General features: G+C 46.8%; 1 protein-coding gene across 6 annotated transcripts in view; it reads right to left on the minus strand.

The window, feature by feature from the left end:
• Positions 1 to 23,992, minus strand: part of GNAS (GNAS complex locus) — a 122,940-nt gene that overhangs the window by 76,074 nt on the left and 22,874 nt on the right. Inside the window, exon 1 of one of the 6 annotated variants that reach the window (XM_085520555.1) lies at positions 2,738 to 2,823. The exons of 1 other annotated variant lie outside the window; for it this stretch is intronic. Coding sequence is in view for 2 of the 5 variants with exons in the window: in XM_015881747.3 (XP_015737233.1) it covers positions 3,067 to 3,205 (139 nt within the window). In the remaining 3 variants the exon portion in view is untranslated. 4 more of the 6 variants (XM_015881747.3, XM_032448587.2, XM_085520556.1 and 1 more) reach the window with 4 other exon arrangements.

A 23,992-nucleotide genomic window follows, 5' to 3' on the forward strand; every position in this document is an offset into this window, starting at 1 on the left:
AAGGAATAAGGACAACTTCAATGCTTTGCAGAGGACAAGTCAGAGAGCGTCAAAATCTGCTTGTCTCGTCAACACTATCTGATGAACAGAAAGACTGAGTGTAGTCCAGCTTAAAGAGAAGTGCTTTCATTAGACCCTTAAAATACATAGTTTGACTGCAGTTATCACTACCCAAAAGACTGTAACTTAAATCACAAGAAATAAGATGTATGGATACTCACGACTGAAAAAGAAAGGCATCCCCTTAAGCCTCCACCCATAAAGCCACAGAAGTCTCCTTTCTCTAATCCGTGTCTTGGAAGCAGCCTCCCACCCCCTCTATGTGCTCCAAACCGATCCCACACCCAGTGAGACACTCAGGACACCTCTTGTGGCTGCGTGCTCCAAACAGGCCCCCACCGCTCTCCTCTCAATTCCCTCATATACCTGAAGTACAAAACAAACAAATAAATAAATAAATACTCCACTTCCTCTGATTTCCATAAGTAGTCGTATTCTATTTCTGCTGCGCTGCATGGATGCCAGTGCACGAGGCAGCCCATCTGCCCGTAGCACCCATTTTCCCATACACACGGAGAAGACTCAAACAGCAGCCTTTAACTGAGCTGCTCCACGCTGCCAGATCAGCTTTCTATATAAAGCAAGCATGTTTTTCTAAGAGTAGTATCACAACCTGGTAACATTCAGCAAGATTCTCTTCTGCATCTCCTGCTGCTTGTTTATTCCTCTCCTCACCCTCTGTCTCAGCACCAGGAACCCATGTGGCAGATCGGGCACCGAGGCACAGCCTGTGCTCCAGGATGCCAGGCCTCGGTAGCACACACTGACAGCACAGCCTCCATTTTGAGCCTCATGCTCAAAATCGTATTTTAGCAGCTACACTTCAAAGTTCATTTTCTGACAGATGCACTCCTCTCCACTTTCTCCTTCCCTTCCCCCTCATGAATTCCTAGCAGCCCTGCTCTTCTCTCCATAAAATCACTCTGCTCGCTTTACCACAATACCAAAGCCCCACTCCTTTTCCTTGCCTTGCTGACTGGTTGGTAAGATGCAGGGAGCAGGGTTTGCCTGCAGTGCTCTGCAAGCAGCACGTCCCTGGAGCCACGGCTGTGATGGATGCACTGTGCCCTGGTTGCACCCCTCGGGACCACATCCCACATCAACATCACGGTGGGCAGCGACACTGAGCAGCTCCGGTGGGCACAGATGGGATCCTCTTCACTACAGCCAATTGCTCAGGAGCAGTAACATATGCTAAATCCCTATTTCCAATACTAACAACATTTCAGATGTGACTTGAAATTATGTCTGCTAATCAAAAGCGCTTCCAGCCAAGACCTTGATGTTGCTAAGTCCAAAAATGGAGACTGCTGCTGCTGCAAATGCATACAGCTTGGCATTGGCATACCTGGCTTCTTTGGATCGGATACAGCAACAGCGAACCAAAATTAAGTGTTACAGCCACATTTCTGAATAAGCCCATTTCCATAACCAGCAGCCCGTTACAGCTCTGTTCTTGCAAACAACGATGCACACGTTTTAACTTCACCACCAAGGATAGTTCCGTGAATTTCTGCCTGCGGACGGAGCTGGGCCTGTGTGCTGCGGGAAGGGCTGCGAGCTCACCCAGCTGCGATTCCATGGCGTTATTTGAACGTGCTGTGAAAATACTGAGACTGCCCTGCACTTTGACAGCACTTGGCGTTTCCATGTGTCACACAAAGCAAAAGTAACACCACGGAGATGTGAGCTTCACTTCTTGCACGGTAAGTTTCTGCTGCAGGCTGCCCATAGCGGCTGAGCCACCGCAGCCACACGCACAGAGGAGCCGACAGCCACCATTACACACCTGCAGGATTTTATTTGTGAACATCCCAACTATTTTTCAGTCACCCCAACTGAAGAAAACAAAGAGGAAAAATCCAAGTGAACCCTCGTGTGTCACAGAAGTGACCCAGCTGCTGAGGAACAGGCCGGGCTGCTCCCTGAGAGCTGAGCTCCAAACCGCACTGCTGTTACATCGCTGCTCCACGCCGATCTACTTTTCAGCTTCACGGGTATCGCTGCAGCTCCAGCACGTTACACCTCCCTCGTTAAATGGGCAGTTAAAGCCGCTGCCGGTCGGGGCACACACCGCAGCCCGTTCCCCGCTCGGTGCGGCCTGGCCTCCGCCGCTCGCCGAGCCCCGCGATGCCCCCATCGCACCTTATGTTCAGATACTCTGACACGCTTCGAAGCTCGTACACGCCGAGCATTCGCTCTCCGACAACCGTTCCGGCCCGTTCTTTCCCGTAACCCCCATCCTCGTTCCGGATGGCGCTGCCGTACCGCACGCAGCCGGCGCGGATCGCCGCCACCTCCCGGTCCGCACACGGCCGGGCCCCGCACCGCCCCGCACGCTCAGCCCCGAGCGCGGCCGCCGCCGCTCTTCCCTCCGGGATCAACATCCTCTCAGCGTCCGTCCCCCCCCCATCAAGAATTCCCCGACTTCCTCCTTTCCTCTTCCTCCTCTCCCTCAGCCCCCGAGGGCAGCGGGCAGCGCCCCGGGCCTGCCGAGCTCCGGGCCGGGCCCCGCCGTGCCGGCCTTCCCCTGCGGCGCCCTGCCCTGTTTACCTCCCTGTCCCTCGGGCACGGCGCTCCCCGCCGCCCGGCATCCCCGCCGCCCTCCTCCCGCCGAGGCCCCGCTCTCCGCTCCAGCCTCTCGGCCCTCCCGCCCGCCGTACAACGGCTCCCGTACCTGCGAGGCCGGCCCGAGTCCCCCGCGGGCGGTGCCCGAGAGCCCCCCCCCAACACACACACACACCCCCGGCCCCGCCGCCTCCGCGCCCACCTCCCCCGGTTCGGCCGAGCTCTCGGGCCCGCCGGGTTGCAGGCGGGTTACAGGCCGCCCCCGGCCCCGCGGAACGGGTGGGCCCCGCGGATCCGCTTCCTCGGGCCCCACCTCTCCCGCCGGCCTCCCCGCGCCCGGGCAGGGGGCACAGGGACGACGCGCGGCCCCACCGCCCTCCTTTTCCTGCCCTCCTCCCCTCCGTCCGCCACGGAGGACGCGGCCCCCCGGCCCCTTACCCAGCAGCAGGAGCCGGTGCGTGGCCCTATAGACCTGCTTGTCCTTCTGCAGCTGCTTCTCGATTTTCTTGTTGGCCTCCCGCTGCGCCTTCTCCTCGTTGCGTTGATCCTCCGTCTTGCTGTTCCCTAAGCAGCCCATCTTGGGGAGGGGGAGGCAGGGGACGCGGAGCGCGGGGACGGGAGGCGGCCGGGGCTGCCGGGGGGAGGGAGGGAGGCACTCTCCCGAGCTGCCTTCTTCTTCCTCCTCCTCCTCCTCCTCCTCCTCCTCCTCCCCCCCTACTCGCTGCTGTGGCGGCCGCTGCCCAAAGCCAGAGACATGGAGAGAGCCGAGCCCGGAGCCAGCCAAGGGGGGGCCGATGGCGATGACTTTGCTGCTGCTCCGCCGGGGCCTCCTCCTCCCCGGCAGCTGCAGCTGCTTCTCCTCCCCGCCCCCCCCGCTCGGCCCCGCTCCGATCCCTTCAGCGCACCTTTCCCCGGGGGGGGGCCGCGATCGGAGCGCGCTGCGGAGCGCTCGGCGGTGATGGCCGGGCCGGGCCGGGCCGCCGCTCCTTCAGGCGGAACAGAAATCGCGCCCCCCGCAAAGAACGGACGGGAAAAAATCCAGCTGCGGTGCCACCCCCCAAAAAAAATTAAAAAATAAAAATAAAAAAAATTAAAAAAAATTCCGAATGCTCCTCAGCTCCGATCCTGCCCGAGCTCAGCTCCGATCCAGTCGCGCTGCGGGCACGGAAACCTCCCCAAAGCCGCGGCGGGGGAGGATCGGGAAACGTCTCTTCCTCGCCTGTCCCCGCGCGGCTCCGCCGCTCCCCGTCCCTCGTCGGAGGCTCCGCGCCGCTCCGCCGCTCCTTTCCTCCTTCCCTCCTTTCCTCCCTGCGGGGCCGGGGGGCTCCGATCCAAACCGACCCCGCTTGGTTGTTTGTTTTTTTTTTCCTCCTTTTTGCTGCTTTTTTCAATTATTTTTCACGCTGTTTTGCAGGCAGCTGAATCCTCCCGGCTTCTGCACAGCGCACAGTGCGAGGAGAAGGGGATTGTTATTTTAAAGGCCCCTTTCGCGTCTCCCCCGAGCAAACGCGGTGCCCGAACGGGAGGCTTCGCTCCTGCCTTATTTTCCTGCTCTCTCTCGCATTTCTCCTGGCTGCCTCTTTTTTATTTATTTATTTAATTTTTTTCCTTCCCCCTATTGAGCCGCTCGGAGGAGGCAGAGCGCCGGGGTGGGGCGAGCGGCCCTCGCTGAACGCTGGGAGCGGAACCGCTCACATGACGGGCCGCGTCAGCTCGCAACGCCGCCGGCGCCCTCTTCGAACCGGGCCGGGGGTCCGCACCGAGCCGGGCCGGGGCCCAGAGCGGAGCTGAACCGCAGCGAGATGTGCTGAGCGACAATGGAATCAGCTGCGGATCAGAGCGACCCCGAAAATAACTGCAGGGGTTGGAGGGGGGGAGAGTTAAAAGTCGCAACGTTTGGAATCGATTTTTAACGGGGCGGTGCCCGGGGGCACTTTATAGTACGCTTCAGGATAATTCCCGCAGACCTCGCTGCGCTGAATATTAATGTCCGCTTGTGCTTCCACATCTGATGAACTTCAGAACGTCCGCCCAGTTCCCTACAGAACCACCGTGCAGACAGTGGGGTGACGCTCCTCGGTGCGGTGCTGCTGAGCCCGGGGCTGGGCTGCCCTCGCCCACCCGGGGCTGCCCCGGGACCGGGACGGGACGCAGAGCCGCGTTACAGCTCAGTAACACAGCGAAGCACACGGGCTGGGCACAGCTGAGCTCGGTGTGCACTGCGCTCCCACCCGCGATCTCCCCAGCCACCCGTTTTTTGTTTTATTTTCTAACACAGTTTTGGTAACTTCATCCTATACTCTGCACGGTAGTTTTCATGCAGAGGCTTATCAGCTATGCTCAAAACCCAAAGATTTCTGCTTTTCCTGGCTCTCTAAAACACACAGATGTTGTTCCTCTACCCCTGAGATTAGTGAAATGTCCCTTACATAAATTATTTATCCCCACTTGCAGCATTCAATTATCCCCGACGCTATTCCCATGCACACACCTTCTTACGTCACCTGGTTACTATATTTAGAGCCACCTACAGTAAAATAATTACGTGAAGAGAGCAAACAACCAGAAGGTCACGTTCAGTGTCAGCAGATGCATCTGTTTCGGTGCTGGGAGACGGGTGGGCCTGCAGGGAAGCAGGGACCCCCACGGCCAAGCCTCGGCCACAGAGGATTTACTGGGACATTCCCTGGGATTTTAAATACTGCAGCCTTGGGGAACGCAGAGCCTAAGAGATCTGGAGACTCCCATTGACTTCTTTGAGTGCTTTACACCAAGGCAATTTCCAAAGGACTCAGAGAAACTTGGCTCAGAATTGCCCCCGTTGACTTGAAATAAAGACTATAATAATTCCTTGTATCTGTTACGGTTTTTGTATTGTATCGTTTCCGTGTACTTATTATTAAAACATACTTTAGCTGTGACATTTACAAGACATAAAAGAATCAATACCGCAGAATTCAGACCGAAAACTATAAAACCTTCTGGCTCTCTGATGGCAGCAGGTATGGAGGGAATGCAGCACTGCCAGTACCTGCCACCTCGGGCAGCGGGGAGAATCTGCCCCAGCCCCAGCAGGAAAGGGGGAAGGGAGCAGCTCTTGGGCCTCCAGCAGTTCACAAAGGAATCCACAAACAAGATAAAAAACATTGCTGGAGGTGCACAAAGGGCTCAAATCTTCACAAGTGGTGAGCAGAGCTAGAGCAGGGAAAGGGGAGCAGGAAATACGCTGTAGAATTCACTGAGTCCTGCTGTGTAGGTGCCAGGGGAGCACAGGGCGCTGTCTGAGCACAAAGCAGGTCTGGCTCTGCCTGGTGAGACTCCAGCAGCCGCCTCTGGTTCACCTGTGCTGATGTGCTTTGAGGCTGAGCAGAGCGTGAGGCAGCTGGAGGAGGAACACAGACAGCTCGTTTACAAAACCCCTGTTTGTTGTGATGGGCGAAGATTTAGATCACTGCATTTCACATGTTATCCAAGTGTGAAGAGGGCTGTGAGCTGTAAAAACCAACAACCCCTCACCCCCGAACTGTTAAACCTACTGATGGTTACAGACCTCTGAAAGACATAACACAAGATGTAAGGCACTGATTGATCGGGGACTCATTAATTGCTATGGGGTTTTTTTTTTTTTCTGCTGCAGTACTAATTAAGAAAGCACCACTTGAATAGCAAGCATACCAAAACATTAATTGTCCTCATACTTTTTACATGCTTAAAGAACACAATGCTGCTGATGTGTCCTCAGAGGAAACCATGGAAGGAGTGGCATTAGCTTCCACCTGGTGAAACTCAGGTTCATGGTCATTTACAGCTCTCCTGCCTTCAGAAGGGGAAGCACATACAAAGCCTGACCCCTAACTCCATGCCCTGTTAAAGTGCAGAGCCTAAGCGATACAAATCTATCTGAGGACTGACAATACTCTGAAGAGTGTGCCAAAGGACACTGCTGCATGTTGGGCAGAAATATTTTCCAAAAATGCAAGATAACGTGAATGTGGAAGTGGGTGAAAGAGACATTCAATAGGAGACTGAAGTCTGCTGGCTCAGACTGCACTATTTAAATGAATGGGAGATTAGACTCTAGGCCACAGAGTTGCGAGCACTGCATGCTTACAGATGAAATCCAGATCCATGGATGGTCTTCTGGTTCTCACAGGAGCAGCCTCTGATTCCGCTGCAGGATTTTTTTCAGAATAAAGTAAAAACAAAAAGCAAAGGCTGTGAAACACTGACAAGCACAGAGCCGAAGGATTGCACAAAAAGAATGAGCAGATTGGTTGTGTGAAATGATGTTCCGTTGTGTCATTTCTCAAGGCAGGGAAGTTCTCCCAGGGAGAGACAGCAGAACTGCTTGAAGTGAGGAACACCTTAATGTGATGCTGGTGGAGGCTGTGCATCAGGGGGTTACATATACCTATAACCCCCTTCACTCAGTAACTTCACTTACTTTTTAGCCCAACTGGCCTAACTTCTACATTCTAAGGATGAAAATCCTCAGTTCTTTCTCCTATTTTAATACATTCACATTTTAATACATTCTACAGACTGTTGCACACAGCTGTTGTAATGCATTCTTGTGGAAGTCTGCCTTCCTGCACAGCACGAGGAACCTGAGCGGGTAAGAGGGAATTCACAAACACAGGCTGGACAGCACACACACAGCGGTTGTTCTTGGAGCTATTTGTAAGTTCAGATTCGGATATTGTGACAGATGACACTCGGTGCCTCTCCATTCCTTATTTAATTTGGGTTCACTAGTTACCCTTTGAGCTCACAGGAAATGTGATCAGGACGTTCATCTTATAACACAATGCCTCCTAAACCCACCAGGGTGACAAATACCCCTGTTTCCTACTGCAAACAATCCACATTTGTTGGGAAGCTGAAAGTACTGAGCACTTTGGATGCCCCAGCCTACAGCAAAGCCAATCAGCCAACTACTCTTCACAGTTGCACAGCTCCTTACGGGACCACACTGCCCACAGTGAACACGACCTCACAAAACTTTTGGCTGTGAGCTGTGGGGGTGGAGTTGTGACCAAACCAGTGCGTTCATTTGGAAGGGAAGACAGAGACTACATCACGCTTGAGCATCCCTTAGCAACCAGAGTCAAATGGCACAGCAGCTCTGCAGAGGCTGTCAGCCTGTCCTGTACTGGAACAGCTTCTAGTGCAGTTCCCACTGCTGAACAGAGGACAACATTTCCAGCTCAAAAAGTAAAAGTGACAGTGGGGATCTAACCGTATGATTTCCTTTGTTTCTGTTCATAGGAAACAGCTTATCTTCAGCAAGGCTTTCTAATGGAAGGATAGGGAGCCCAGTTAACCTGGGGAACACATGAAACAAATGGCTCTTACAGCAACACTTTCATCTCTGATTTACTTTAGACATTTTCCACTTAAAAATCCAGGCTGCAGTTGGTAACCTCCTTCTCTTTGCTGCCAGGTTGCACCTACAAAGAGCCAGATGTATGTGGAAAAAGAAAACGACACAGAAAAAAATACTCTCCTATTTGAAGCTGTCAGGTGTGGGGATCAATGTACAGCAGTTCCCATGCACTGAGGCACCTCCTGCACCCACTGCGAGCCCGCTCCTCACTGAGGAGCACGGGGCAGAGCTGCTGACCACAGCAAGGTGATGTCCCAAGGGGAACAGAGCTTCACCTGCTGTTCACCGAGCATCCGTGACCCCGCAATGCCCCCACAGCTCAGCATCTGCTGTTGCAGAATCATGTTCCTGCCTTTTTCTTTTAAATATCTGCCCTTCCCCACTGTGTGATCCATTTGAAATCCATTATCTTTGCACGGCCCTGTAAAAAAAAATTAAGATTTTAGAGAGCAGGTTTTTCCTTTGTTTGTTAGGGCTGGTTGGTTTGGGTTTAGTGGGCTTTTTAATTAGTATTTCTTTCCCAAGGATTTAAAGTATTGGGAAAAATAAATGAGTAATCAGTGAGTGAATTAATATTAGAAAGGTGCTGAAAAAGCACCTCTGAGGATTACAGCCTTTTGCACAAATAGCTGTGATGCTTTTCACGCAGCCCACACCACTCGAGGCATCGCTCTGCTGCCCTGCAAGCTCCTGGCGCCGGGCTGGCAGCCCTAACAGACCTCCTTCTCCCAAACGTAGCAGTTATCTCTGGGACAGATGGACTCCTTCAGTTAAAGGACAGTTTGTAGCAGTGCACGCTGTATGTTGGTGCTTTGCTGCTCTGAAGTCTCTCAGTGTTTCTAGCTTTGGGAAAGCAGAGCTGTGGGCCTTTGCTGAATGTCAGATCTAGTGATCTCAGTGCATTTAATCCCCAATAAACTCAGTCTTTTCATTAGTGTTATATGGGGATTAATTAAGGCTCCGGTTCAGACTTGGATCCATTTTTTCCCATCTGTCTGAGGCCCGGCAGCGGCGCCGTGCAATGGATCTGGGCGGCAGCTTACGCTTTCCTTAGAAGGAGGCATCTCCTCAAGCTATCAGCCCGCAAAATCCTTTGGACTCTTGGAAGAACAAAACTTGGTGATAAAAAGGGAGACAGTTTCAAAGTCTCCAAATTACCCTTTGGCCTGCTGAACAAGGAACCCTTGAGTAATCCCAAGCCTGTTTAAAGGAGAAACAAGCGAATTAAAGCCAAACAATAATCTAAAAAGGAAAAACAAACCAAATGATTGGAGTTGGAGTAAGAATCCAATGTGGGGTTTTTTTTGTTTTTGTTTTTTTTTTTGGTTTTTTTTCTGCTTCTCCTGCAGTGACCAGAACAAAAATCACTTTAAAAAGTACTAAAAGGTAAAGAAGGTTGGAAATTAAGCCGTTATCAATCAAAGAATGGGAGGGCAAAGTAGGGTCACCAAGCAGAACGACAAGTCTGTCTGTCGTACGGGAAAGAGCAAGAGCCTATCGGAGTGCAATAAAACCAGCATTGTCAGGAAGAAATTAATGCACCACTAATGCATTCAATAAAGAACAAACACAAAACATTTAAGTACAGATACTCCAACACAAACAGAACGAAAACGAGATACTTCCCTCTCTGGCAAAGGAGAAGAATGTTTCCATACAGAAATTCTAAACTTGAGAGGGGGTTTTGTTTTGTTTTTAAATAAAAACAAGCCCAAAGTCTACTAACAGAATTAACCGAGGCCTTCCTTTAAACCAGAGAAAAAAAATCGCGCCTCCCTCCTTTCACTTCGAAGCTTTTTCTCAGAAACATTAAAAGAGACTTTAAGGAACTCCTGGGATTACGGAAATAAAATACTGAGTAACAGCTTTTCAACTACTGGCGTGCCTCGTTTTCTTGCAGTTTTTCTCATGACACTCCTCACTGCTCGTGCATTCTGCACCGCGCTGTACAAAAAAACCCCAGCAGCTCTTATGTAACAAAAGGACAAGCAGAGCCGAGCTCCCTGCATAACACATATGGAATGCTGATTAAAAAAAATAAAAATTGGAACATCTCGTGTCTGAGATTTAGTTTCAATATTTGTCAACATTCACACCAGACCTGCTTCTTTAGGAAAGAATGATTCTGTTCTGATTCTTGCGATGCTCAGGTCACAAAGCCCACAGAAGCAGCAGCAGTAGAGTCTGACATCTGCTAACTCTGAGGTCCCAGACAGCTCTGAGAGGCAGCAATCAGCCCCAGCTGCCCTCCAGCCCGAGATAAGCAGGGCAGGAGGCTCCTGGACCCAGGGCAGTGCCAGCAGCCCGCAGTGCCCAGCACAGCCCCAGCAGCACTGTGTGCATAGAACCAACAGCACGCTCTTCATGTTATGGAGAGTAACAGGAAGGGGAATAAGAGGATTGTTAAAATAGTTTGCATTAAGTTATCACACAGGATTTAATGCATTGCAAACATTCCTCTCCTTTTTGTTTTATTGTTTGTTTCATTTTTTTTGTTGTTGTTGTTTGTTTTTGGTTTTTTTTTTGTTTTTTTAATAGAACGATGCCCATGTTTTCACACTCAGAATGACTTTACATTTTAGTCCTAGCAAACCACAGCAATACTTCCTCAATACCAGGAGCCATTAACAGAGATGGTCTGCAAGGAGCAGCAGAACCTTGATTTCATTCCTCCTTCCCTGCACTGTGAAAGGCCTGAAAGCATCCCCTTTCAAAAAGGGTATTTTCCCCCCATCATTTTCTTTACATAGGAAACTTTCAAGCCTAGGATCTAAAATTACACATAGATTACAAGTACACAGTTATAGAATAGGGGTCTCTTGTACCCTATTTTTCCTGGAAGAATCTGACTGTCTGGCAAACTAACAGCATCAGTACTTCTTAAGTGCCTTGATGTTAAATTAGGGTGCCCCACATCCCCTAGGGCGGTTGCAGAATTTAGACCCTTTTCCTATGCTCCCTCTAAGTCCTTCCGGTGGTTTTATCTAGATTTTAGCAAGGCACATAAAACAAGCAACTGTCTGACAGCCTTTAGGTGTGCGAGGGAAGACTCTTCTTGTTGCTGCAGCTCAGACACCGGCCAGGGCTGCGGTAACCAGGCAGCAGTCCAGGCTCTGGTCCCAGCCCCGGGAGCCCCATTCCCAGCACATCGCCTCTGCCACATTAAAACAAGCAGCCGTGCAGGGCGCTGCTTGTGTACAGACCCAGCACAGGGCACATCCTCAGCATCCCTTCTGCTCAAACACAGCATCTGAATTAACAGGCCTGCTCAAATGTTCACAGCAGCCAGCAAAAATGTCCATGGGAAAGAGGTGAGCTCGGGGATCAAACAGAGGGATGAGATCCAGAAGGGCTGACCTGGTATGAGCCATTTGATCCAGCACAGCCATCCCTCCATGTGTGACCCTGCAGAGCCACTTCCCCCTCCTGTGCCTCTTTCCCCAACTCTCTTTTATCTGCCTCTGTCACATAGGTTGTAAGCTGTTTGCTTCCGACATGTCTGCACAGAATCGAGAACCAAGGGGCCCTGGTCTCACTTTTGACCTTTAAGCCCTTCAGTTATACGTTTCATCATACAGAGATTATTCGAAAAGGAAGCGATTTTAATAGACTGCCTTCTTTTTATTAACACCTATTTTAACCCAGACATTCCCAGGAACATTAAATGAACAAGCGGCCTCTCTTAGAACACTGCTTTTCTTAAGGAAAACGCTGAGAAAGCTGCTGGTATTCTTTGAGCCCTTCTCCCACAGGCCCTGCAGCAACATCAGGGGAAGCCAGAAGCAGCATGCTCGCTGCAAAGTATCAGACAAAGATACTTTTTATTTTGAAACTTAAGGGGAAAAAAAAAAAGCCTGCACACTTCTCAATCTTTCTTTGTACGCCCTAAAGTACCGAACGGGGCAGAATCCCAGCGGCGCGCTCTCTTGCAGTTCAGCTCCAGGTTTGCTTTATGCTCTTTGGTGTTAAAATAACCAATTTGTTTTTCCACCGCCCCATGCACGCTCTCCTGTCTGAGCGCCCGATCTGCTCTCTTCAAGCAATCGGCTCCTTACAGTTTTGCCTCTGCTGAGCGAACAGCACACAGCTGAGCCCTGCTGCTGGCAGCCAGCAGCACACGGCAGCCCCACATCAAGGCCCTCCATCACTGCCCCATACAGAGAGCCCAGACCCATGGGATGGCACCCAGGCAGCACACCGAGCAGAGCAAGGCCTGCCCCCCAGCCCAGGCTGCAGGCAAAGCCCTCCCGCATGGCTGAACTTCACACCCTATACAAAAAACACACAGCCAGACATTTATCCTGAAACATTCTTTCTGCAAACAGGCATTACTGAGGCATATACGAACTCCAGGCATTACTGAGGCATATATGAACTCCATACATGTGAGTGTTAAGGAAGATTCTGTCCAGGGAAACTCTTCCAGAGGAAGCACCGGGCAGCCACGTTATTTGTTTTGTTTAAAATGATTTCAGTCTCGATAATGTCTCTTTATCAAAACTACACATGTGCTGAGCACGCACAGCACTGCGTGTCGAGAGGCACGCAGGAAGGGGTGGATTTAATTTATTTCTTCATTATGAATATTGTGGTGCTGTAAGGAGAATCCTGGCTGATAGCATGAAGTAAAGCCAAAGCGTACGAGGATATTTTGGGGCCTGAAGTTCCTGTGCTGCCTTTTCAAAATCCAGTCTTAAATTCAGTATTCCAATCCTCCCTTCTGTCTGCACCATTTCATGAATGGACACGGGTATCACCATGGAGCTGAGCAGGACCCCAGGACAGTCACCATTAATATTCATTTGAAAGAAAAATGGAGTCCCAGCTTCATGTTTTCGCTTTCCTCAAGCAAGGAGCTGCATAGGGAGTTCATAAGTCACAGTTCTGACGGGCAAAAGGGATAACAGCAACAGCACACCCCATCTAAACGAGGACTCCATTTTCTGTTGTGAACAGCATGTTGGCAACAAGACTGGTTTGTGTTTGTTTTATAGCGTACTCTCTGTGGCAGACTAAAGTATCAGCTCTGCTGGAGAGACTCCGTGTACAGTCAAACAATGCCAGCCACAAAGCGGAAACAGAACTACCATGCTCTACCAATGCAGACCACCTCCCAGCTTTCAGCCTGGAAATAGAAGTAGTTTCTTCTCCATCCTACAAGCTGTCAAGAAGAAAACAAACAAAGAAATCAACCAAGAATGGATTTCAGACTCAATGAAAGTGACTCAACCTGCACCGGACAAGCCAAAAGCTGGGAAGGCTTTGCCATGCTGGCTCAATCTGAAATACACAAGCTACAGAATCAAACCATGCAGTAAAGACAGGAAAGAATGCTATAGTTTCTGAAAACTATACAATCAAACAGATTTCAGCGTACAAAGTGACAAGGGCTACAAATTCCCTTGTCTGAAACTTACTTGAGTTGAACAAAGGAACTCTCTTAGTTTCAGCTCTCTGGCAAAGGAATTATTACATCGTGAAACAAAGAATGCAAAGTGTTGAAGCACCACGCTCACTATCCAAGAGAATGGACTGCAGGATCTCACTGCCCAGGAGCATCTTTCTTTGTAGAAACATCGATTTGAAACCTGCAGTGACTTGGTGAGAGCTGGTAGAAGTGCACATATTCACTGTCTGGATCCCAACAAACCAAACTGGTCTGCGCGCAGACAGGAGGATGGGGCAAGACGTGACAGTAATAATCTAACATGACTTGAGACCTCCTGCCCTAGTAACAATTATGTAATTGTTATGGTCTCTGAATACCTGAGTAAGAAATCTTTTTATTGCATCAAGTTCTCATGCCTAGACAGATACGCATCACAAGTGAATCATCACCAACTAGCTTTGAAGACCCGAGCCGAAGCACACCCCATCATGTAAGCCACATATCTGGGCACATCAACACTTATGGCCCAATTTTCTGGAGACAGCTCTTTAGGTACATCACCCCAGGGTATACTGGCTGTGAGAAACTCTGGTTTTCCAGTAGCATCCTTAAAAGATTAAAAAATAAAGTAATATTGGTTTAACAAAGGAACCTCTCAATCATAAATAACTGAATTTAAAAACAAAAAAACCCTACCTCCTCACAAACAACAACAAAAAAGCCAATTAAACCATAGGCAAGGAAAAAAATACATAGAAAAAAAAAAACCAACCCAAACAGGCTTGAATTCACCTCTTGTCCTGACATTACCTTTCCTAGCAGCCATGAGTCCACCTCTGCCCTTGCCAGAACATTTTGCTTCATTGTGAGTGTCTCTGCCCTTCATAGTTCAAACCCCTCTTCTGCCCCTTTGCTTTGGTTTCAATGGCTCTTTGTTTTGTTCCTTTCCCACTCATCAACACCTTTGCAAAATGGTCGCTGTCTTAGAAAACTGCCCCTTGGTTAATTCCCAGCTTTTTAATGTGTCCTCTTGGAGGTGCACCTCTCCCTCTCGAGGATGTGGGGCATCTCACACGTGGGCCTATGTGTTAATTCAGCACAGAGGTTACAGCACAGGATGGATTCAGTGAAGGTTAAGGTGTTCTCAAAAACTGTGTTCGCTAAACCACACTTTGACTCACATATGCCCCCAAACAACCATACATTAGCAATTATAATGATCTTTAATTAAAAAAGAAAGAAATATGCTGCTGTTCTTACAGATAAGAATCTATAGAAATACTTGTATAGGTGCCATAAAAGTCTGTTTTTCAAACTACATTTCAGTGAGGGAATATTTAACTACCTTACCTACATTGCTTGAATACTACTCCACAATGAACCTCTTTGAAGGTTTCTTATTAAAAAAGCTTTAAAAATTAAGCAGTTTGAATTATTTTTCTATGAACCACATAATCTTCTTAAGTAGTAAAAAGTTAACTTTAGCTCAAGTCATTCCACTTGGAAAAAATACGATAGAAAAGCAGCAGATTCATGTGCCTGGCCCTGAATTTTCTCTAAATGTAACATCTAACTCCTGATTGTTATAATTTTTCATGGTAAAGCTTTCTGAGTGTTTACAGCAGCAAAATCTGGCTTTTAAACCGGAAAGTCTGTTATATAAATGTAATTTTCATTTATGTCCTCACTTATAACAAAGTCATTAATGCAGCTGATTCCTCAGAAACCTTATATTTTAGTAACCAGTCGTAGCTCTGGTACTGCACAACGTAAACACATCCAGCACACAGCACAAGAATATCTCACCACGGAGACGCTACGTTTTCTTAAAAGCAGAGGTAGCAGCTACCTTTACACACCGCTCTTGTTCTAAGTATCAACTGCCAGAGAGCCAGGCTTTATCTCCAGAGAGCCACAATCACCTAACTGCATTTTTTAGTCGCATGCAAGTGATTTTGTATAGTATACTTATCAAATGTTCGGTACAGACGGACAGAAAAATGACGTTGGGTTGCGGCTTGGATGCTAAGGTCATATAAGACTGGAATTTGGGTTTAGATTCCATTGCACTGAAATTGCTCTGCAGAGATTCCATCTATCTCTGTTGCAACCAGACCCAGAAAAATCTCCTCTTCTGGTTTTTAATCCTACTCAAACCAAAATATTGGAAACAGCTTAAGATCTATGAACTAACAGATCTGGCCCCTTGCCACGTGCTGTATTAAGATGCCATATTTAGCTTCTCCTCCCTAATAGTCAGGCATTTAACCTGCTACCTCCAGCCCTTTCATCCACATCCAGCATGCTACTAGCCAACATGGTTTTGCCCCTTTCTCTTCCTTCCATTTCTGTTAGCTGTTTTGCATACAATTAACGTGGCCAGCCCGTAGCACAAGGGAAAGTGACTGTTAACTTGTGCTCCCTCTACTGTCTGATTTGCTTTGCAGCAATAGCATAAAGAAATTGCAATTTCTTGTTGGAAGCAAGGTCCATTTTTTACTCCAGTGTTTAAAGCGACTCTGTTACATTTATGAAGATGCATACTTAGAAAACCAACTTTCTACACATCACCTATCCAGAAACCCACGTATTACAGACAAGCTGTAATGCACCTCCAGCAACTCTCCAGTCTGAAAAGAGAGAGAAACGAAGCTAGGGTAAAATACTTTACAAGCAGCCACAACACCCACCACAGTCAATGTAAGCCACAAGTTCACCCCCCTTTTAAAAGATCAGGCCCTTTAAATTGTGGTTATTAGACTGGAGAAATCCTAGTCAAGAGAACAGGAGGCTGCGTTCCAACTTCTGACCCACAGATTAGTGCTGTGCTTAGACCTGCAGCTTTTGCTCGACATGGCTTCTCACTCCTCAGCCAGCATGGAAAAAGCATCTTTGTGTTTTACAGTGGCAGTGCATCTGTAAGGTGGAGAGAGGAGGAGGAACAGTAGAAAATTTGGTGACTCTTCAGTGGTGATTCCTTTTCGTGAACAACATGGATGCTTTCCACAATGCAGAATAGCTTTAAGTTGCCATTAGAAGCAACCTGCATATTCTTGAAGGGTTTTTTGTCACTTGCACATAAAACAAAGAGGCAGGGGACTTATTTGAGACTCCTTGAAGAGGGAGACACTAAAGCATGCAAATGGATGGGACAGAGGAACACCATCCAGCCTGGGTTTCTGGCTATTCCTCATGGAAAGAGGGCAGGCAGTTTTCTAAAGATTGCTTGCATCTTGCCTGTGACGTGACTCTTGATACTTTCACTGAACCCTCTGTCTCTGGGAAGCAGCCTGCTGCAGAACTCTTGTGCTATAACATTAGTTGCCATCTGATGCCAAAGGTAACCCCCCTTTGTGGCTATGCCTCTTCACTTCTGAAAAAGACGTTTTCAGGGCTAAGAGCAAGGAGGGGCTGTGGGCACCCAATGACCTAAACAATGCTCTTGAACCCTTAAGGGAATGGAGTTCTTTGTCTCTCTGCTTGTTGGAGCACTCAGTGCCCACAGCCTGGGTGCTAAATCTATCACTCCCATGGGTGAATCAGCAGCAAAGAATATTTACCATTGTTTAACACTGCGGGGTTCTACAGATTTGAGCAGGGCACACTTAGGACTCATCAGAAGAGACAATGAGTAGCAGAGAATATTACAAATGAAATGCAGTTTTTTACAAAAGGCAATATTTTATGCCTTTTGATATCACTTTTAAGAGAGAAGCACTTGAGAAGAATGAAGTAGAGACCCATTCGTGCTGTCTTTAGAAGTGACAATTTTAGTTGGCCACTTTCAGAAACACTTCAGAAACGTTCGGAGCACTATGAATGAACTTAAAGTTCACATTGGATTCTGTCTGAACTGCGTATGGAAATGAATTCTAATAAAAAAAATAAGCCTTTAAGTCTTTGTTTATATTGGCAAGTAAACTGGCTGAGTATAAAAGCCAGTGGTATGACTGAGTACCTTACCTATGTTACAACTCTTACTCTAAATAGGTATTTTAGAATTTACTTCCTTACAGAAGGATCCTTAAATAGACTTTCTCACAGGGCTTAAAAGACAAAAATATGTTTCCTGTTTTTTTTTTTTACTGCTCTTAATTATAACAAATTAAATTGACTTTTCCTTAAACAAAGATCCTAAAATTGAACCTCAGGAGTATGGAGAAGATCACAGAAACCCATCCTGAAGATTTTAATACACTGAAATTGTTTAACCAATACTCACAAACCTCTAGAAAAAAAAATCAACAGCAAACACATTAACCTATTATTATTATGGGTATCTTTAGCCCTTAGACATAAAAGGCACAGCTGCACAAGTCCCAGGATGGAAAACTTCTGCAAGTAGAACTCAGGTAGTAAGTGAATCCCAGTTCATTGATTAGTTGTGCCTGTTATATTCTTCTCTCTGTTTTATATATTGAATGTTATCAACATTCATTTCCTTCTACCTCCTTGAACACTGTGAGCAGTGGCACAAATTCAAGTAGAAGCACACAGTCTGACTTTCGATTGCCAGCACTCAGCTCTGACCAGCAGCCTCCATACTAGTGGTAGTTACACCCACAGGTGTGCACCCAATCCGGTACAGTGAGAAGCTTGAGATGGGACTGAGTGCTTTTAAAGAAGCTGTGAGCTGTGACCTTACTTCAGTTTCCAGAGCTGCTACGTGAGCAAAGCACCTTCCCAACACTGCCCACAGTTCCCCTCTGCTTTCAGTACCGTCTGTCAGTTATCCCCAGGTGCCAGTTATGTACCTCCCTGACCCTTCACGTGGGCTTCCCAACAACTGTGTACATTTCTTATTGTTTCTGAATCAGAACTTATTCCTCCTTCCCCCAGCTGCAGCTTTCATTTACTGTTCCTACAGAGAGGAAAAGCGAGGACCGTCAGCCCTCCTGCTTACTTTACGAGGTCAGGCTCTTGTCTTATAAAGCTGGTTAGAATGGACAAGCCAATGGCGTTCTACTGAAGAACACCTATAAAAGTAAAGAATTTTAATCAGACATCACTTGTGGATTCCATTTCAGTTTGATACATTGCAGGAATCCATTTGTGCTCCCACAGCACAGTGGCAATCAGTCAGACAAGGCTGCCTGCGTCCCTGCAGTGCTTTCCAGAGCTGTAAGTGGGGCTTCTACATGGATCTGAAGAAGGAAGGTTTACGACCTCTCCTTTCACTGTTTGCACATTTTAAACACGCACCCACTAACAGATACTTGGGAAGATACTTCATTGGGAAGTTTACACGCTACAAGTGCACAGTATTCATGCACGGAAATACTAACGCTCTCTATTTAATAAATCTAAACAGTAAAAAAAAGCACCTGCCTGCAGGCACAGAAATTTTGTTGTCATTTCAAAGTATTATTTCTTAATGGTTATGTTTGCAATTGGTGGTCTGCTGTTTATTCATATTTTTTTACCTCCTTTTTCTAGAACATTTGAATTCAGACCCCTCTGCACAATAAGTTATGCTTTCTCTCCCTTAAATGATCACTACAAACCTTCTGACAAACGTAGTTCAGAACACAACCTCTGAGGCACGTACATTTTGCTTTTGTTAGGAAACGACTCTAATAAATGTGCATGGATTTACCCATAACTGCAAATCGAGTCCGCCCAGAGGGGATCCAGCACTCCCTGAGCAGCCAGGGAGCAGACAGCAACGTTCACACCAGAGCTAAACAGCTGTATGTAATCCCACCGCAATCTGCTTTATCTACAAGTAATCTGTTGTAGCCATCATCCCTTTCAGAATGCTGTGATTTTTTTTTTTTCCTTTCTGTAGCTCTTATTTTCAGATTAAAGGAGTGGGGACTCATTACAGAACCTGTGAGCATTCGCTGCAAATCAAACCAGCCCTCCCGGCAACCCAGCCAGAATCCCCCAAACTGCTCTGAACTTTGCCTTCCTTTCTGCAGGCTGCCTATCTTTTGCAAAGCTGCCATCATCTGCTTTCTTGCAAATTCATGCTTTTCAGGGGCTTCTTGTTTCTGCTGCCTTCTCAGATTACAATTTCTTTTGTGTTAATTAAGCTGAAAAATTGAAAGAATGTCGCTGACTCTACAAAGAGCACAAAACAGGCTTGCTTGAGAAGCTAAAAATAGATTGCTCTGTTCAGAAGACAGACTACTCAGTCTTCAAACTATTTGTACAATGCGAATTAATTGCAGATGGCCAATTCATTTATTTAGACCTCTGTGACAGAAATGAAAGTGCTACTGTGAGTGACTACACGCACAGAGCTCCCTTCAGGTGGTCGGGTCCAATAAAAAAAGAATACACCACCTCCTTGTTGATTTTCTAAAAGTTCATTTGTCCAAACGCTTTGTGATTCTATTCCCTCTCCCCACAGCTCGTATTTAAGCCATGGCACTGATGTACACAAACTGAACATTATGACGGCCAGCACACATTTACTTGCAGCACTCACAGTGCACACTACAGAACAGTGACATCCCTGAGATTCAGAACATACTCCATAGCAATACACACGTTGCAGTAGAGACCACGGACACTACTGGAGTTCTCTGAAATTAATGCTGCTTTTCTTTTTATCCTGTTTGTTTTAAATAGTACTTTAATTATCCTTTATTTCCTCCTTCCTCCCTAAAAGCAAAAGAAAATTTAATTTTAAAAGAAATTGTTGGTTTAATGGGAGAAAATCCAGGAAAATCTAAATGGAAGCTGATATTCTATCCTAGCTTTCATTGTTAGATAAATGGGAGGTTTCCAAAAATACCACACATTACGGTGTACAAACTGTAGCTGCGAAATAAAAATATCATTGAACGAGATAAACTGTTTGGGAAACAGAATGATCCGTACCAGGACTTCACAGCGGATCCTGAACACTGTGAGGCCTCTTTCGTGCTAGTAAACTAGAAACGTTGTCATTTGGGAGCCTAAATAATGCCAAGAAAAAGAAACTAAATATTAAAGCCCCTTTCCTCCAACTCCAGTGTCTTTCCTTTGCAATTTTACTACTTTGCAGTCTCTCCATCCTTGTTCGCAACCCCAGTGGCTTGGAAAAAAATGCACAAAAGTTGATCCAGGCAGGATCTGAGCTAACAGGGCTGTAGGAAAACCTCCCAGAAAGCTTCAGGTGCTACAATGTGATACCGAGCATATGCTGATACTGTCACACATAGCACATTTTTCTATTGCTCCCTTTTAAATAACTGAATGTTGCTCTCCGCATTTCTAAGTGTTGATATTGCACCCAAAGTCTTTAAATAAGGACTGGTCTTTTCAAAGGCATCCAAGCTTAAACCAGAAATACAGCTTGGTGCAGAAATGAATTAAATTTTCTGCCTAGACAAGTGATAGTAATCTACTGGAATTAAAGTACCAGTCTTCTCCACTGTTTATGCTCCTTCTGAGATGCCTCACATAAAATACTCTCGCTTATCAGTTATGACAGGTTCAGAAGGGGCCAGACCACCCTACACCATATTTTAAGCTATATTCCTTTGCAGCAATTTCATTTGAGCTCTCATCAAGGTCAAGGGAAACAACTCGCTTTCAAGCAATATATAACTAGCTATGTGGTTAAGCTGCAGCTTAGATGCACCTTCCTTCTGTTTTCATGAACTACAAGAAGTTCAAACAGAGCTACAAGTTTCCTATCAAGAAACAAACCCTTTCCCATGGCTTCACAGGATGCCCATAAAGAAAAAAAATCTGTTCTGTTCATTTCATGCATTTCCTGGAAATGCAGGTGACACTTGAGGTGGAACAGAGGATAATAAAGCTGCTGAACAGCAAAGGTCACTGCCTTCAGCTCCATCCCCAACCAGGCTGAGCCACCAGGTCAGCTCAAATCCAGGTGCATATTTACTGAGGGCCTGGGAGGGGCCTGGTTCGGCTGCTTTATAGTGAAGTTACACACGTGCCCCCAACGCTCACAGGACTTACAGCACAGCTCACTCACCCTGACAGAGGTCCACAATGTCCTCAAACTGGTGTTTTTGCTTTCAACCCCAATGTAAAATGAAGACCTGGCTCTCAAAGAGGGCACGCCACAGGCAGCACGTGCCTGCCACCCCGGGTCTGTGCCATGCCAAGATGCTCCTCCATACAGCAACACAGCATCACTAACTGCTTTTTCTTTTAAAATGATCAGAAAACATTGAACTACCCACTCACAAGCACTGGGCCCATTTACTTTCACTAAATTAAAGGGTGATAGAATGAAAAAATAAATAAAAATAAACTGACTGCTGCTTTTGGAAGTGGCACAACCCCAGTAGCCAGTGCTCAAGCAGTCACTGCAACCTCAAGCACAAAGCACGGGATCAGCGCTGCTGCAGCGAGCGACCACTTTCTGCCTTCATGTTTCTCTTGTCGCACCCTGCAGAGATTATGTGCTGGGTGACAAGGTGACAGAGCAGGGCTGTGGCCTGGCAGGTGCCACACACACACACACACCCCAAGGAAGGCTCCTTGCTGGCTCAGCCCCCAGCCCCGCTGCTGTGCCCCCAGCACTTGTGATAAATCCCAAACACCACACAGCAAAGCTGCAGTCTGAAAAGTGGGCAGAAAACAACAGCAGTCTGTGGGAGCACTTGAAAACGAATTGCAACTAAGCTCCTTTCTTTTTTTCCAAACTCTCCCACTATGGATTTTTTTTTTAAACTTTATTTATAAACCGTGGCGGTGCAGGCTGTGGGGATCATGTCCTTACACAGGCACATGTTACCTTCTCCCAAAAGAGAAACATCTTTGTTTACTTAAACTATTTTTGTTAGACCTAGGGTTGGGGTTTTTTTTGCTGGTTCTGAAGAATTTTGCCTTGCTTGCTAAGTAAACACCAACATCTTTGGCAGAAGCAGCGCCTCTGAGAGCACGCAGTATCTGGGTGGACCTCACAAAGATGATATGTATATATACGCTCAGTGCTCGCGGAGGTGAATCACGCCAGCCCAGGTCTTTCTAATAAATAAAATGCTTTCAAACATTTTCTATTAAAGATGTTTAAAACAAGACCATAAATACAGAAATCCACACAGAACATTTAACTTTTCTAAGCATGTGAAAAAACAGACTTGCTGAACCCTGGGCTCCTCAGTGAACACAGACACCTGTGGCACAGCTCCTGCTGTCCTCCCATAACCGCAAGCCTCCCTGCCCTCTGAGTGCCACTTCTCTTTCAGAAGGAAAATGGATTCTTTGTTTTTGTTTCTTTAATTTTCCTTTCCAATTGCCTTCGGAGAGAATCTTGGCCTTGGATGAGAAAAATAATAGATTTCCCTTAAGAAAAGGGGAAAGACACGTAGACAAGTGATGTAGATCACCAATGCCACAGTTACACCAAACACAACCCCATTTCTCCGGTAGCATCTGTTTTGCCAGCAGCTTTGTAGTGGTGATGATCACATTTATGCCCCTTGACTCCTACAGGAACTGAGCCTCCAAACAAGGTTCACACAACACAGAGACACATTGTATCATGTCCTACCAGCACCACGCTGAGAACAAGAAGACATCAGGTAAAAGCCAGGATGTGCACGAACAGCAGGGCTGCAGCACAGGCTGGACCCCCGAGCAGTACATCAGACATGGGTGCACTCAGTGCTTTCCATGTCAGAACAGATGCAATACCCCAAACACATCTGGAAAGATGTTCTCTAGAGTCAGAGATGGCCATAACACAATCAACCAAATCAACCCCACTGGCCCATGGGGTGGTTCCACTTTGGGAACACATGCCTTACTGAAGACCACTCTAAGTGGGTTGGAATTTCAAGACAATGCACAAAATGCAGGAAAAGGCAAGCAGAATATCACCCACCTACAACAAGTTGTCTTCCTGCCACTAAACACCCAAGAGATGAACCGTTCTGTGCCTCTTGTAGTCAAATAAGTGCAAGAAAGCAAGGAAAGTAAGCAAATTGTTGAAATATCATTCCATAAGCTAAATTATATTTATATATTTTACAAAGGTATTACCACATTTCTCTGATTGCAAAAGCTGCCACAGATCTGTAAGGAGAAGAATGGCTAAGTGTCCATAAGGTCTTCATAGCTTTATAGGATGTCAGACGAAGGCAGGGTTTGCCTGTAAGCAGACCGCTCAGAAGACACACCAACTCACTTTCCAGCAGCAGCTTCTTTTTACAAAGGCAAGAAGTTATTTTCTGTTGTATAGATGCATTTTAATTATAGAACATGAGATATGCTACCGTTACTCCTGATAACTGAGGACTTGCAGCACTCCTGCTCTCACAGGTTGCTCTCCTGTTGTCATGTCATTGTCAGGTGACAAGAAAAGGAGCATTTTATCTTATTTTGAGGAAAAAACAATAAAAAACATCAGCATAGTTAAACAAATCCATCACCCCATTAATCTTTAAATAACTCCATATAGCGATATGTTTTGAAAAATACAAGTTTCTCATCTTCTGTAATTCCAAAGCAGCCTTAACCAATTACTACAGACTTCTCCCCAAATGAGACACATCTCCTTTGGCTCAACATTTATATGAGAATTTTCAAGCCAAAAGGGATTCCTTCCACAGACAAAATTGGAAATGAGAGATTAAAATCACCCTAATGATAGATACTCGGTTATGCCTTTTAACTATGGG

Source organism: Coturnix japonica, chromosome 19 (genome assembly GCF_054131305.1).
Source record: "Coturnix japonica strain WE chromosome 19, WE-NBRP24, whole genome shotgun sequence".
Lineage (NCBI taxonomy): Eukaryota > Metazoa > Chordata > Aves > Galliformes > Phasianidae > Coturnix > Coturnix japonica.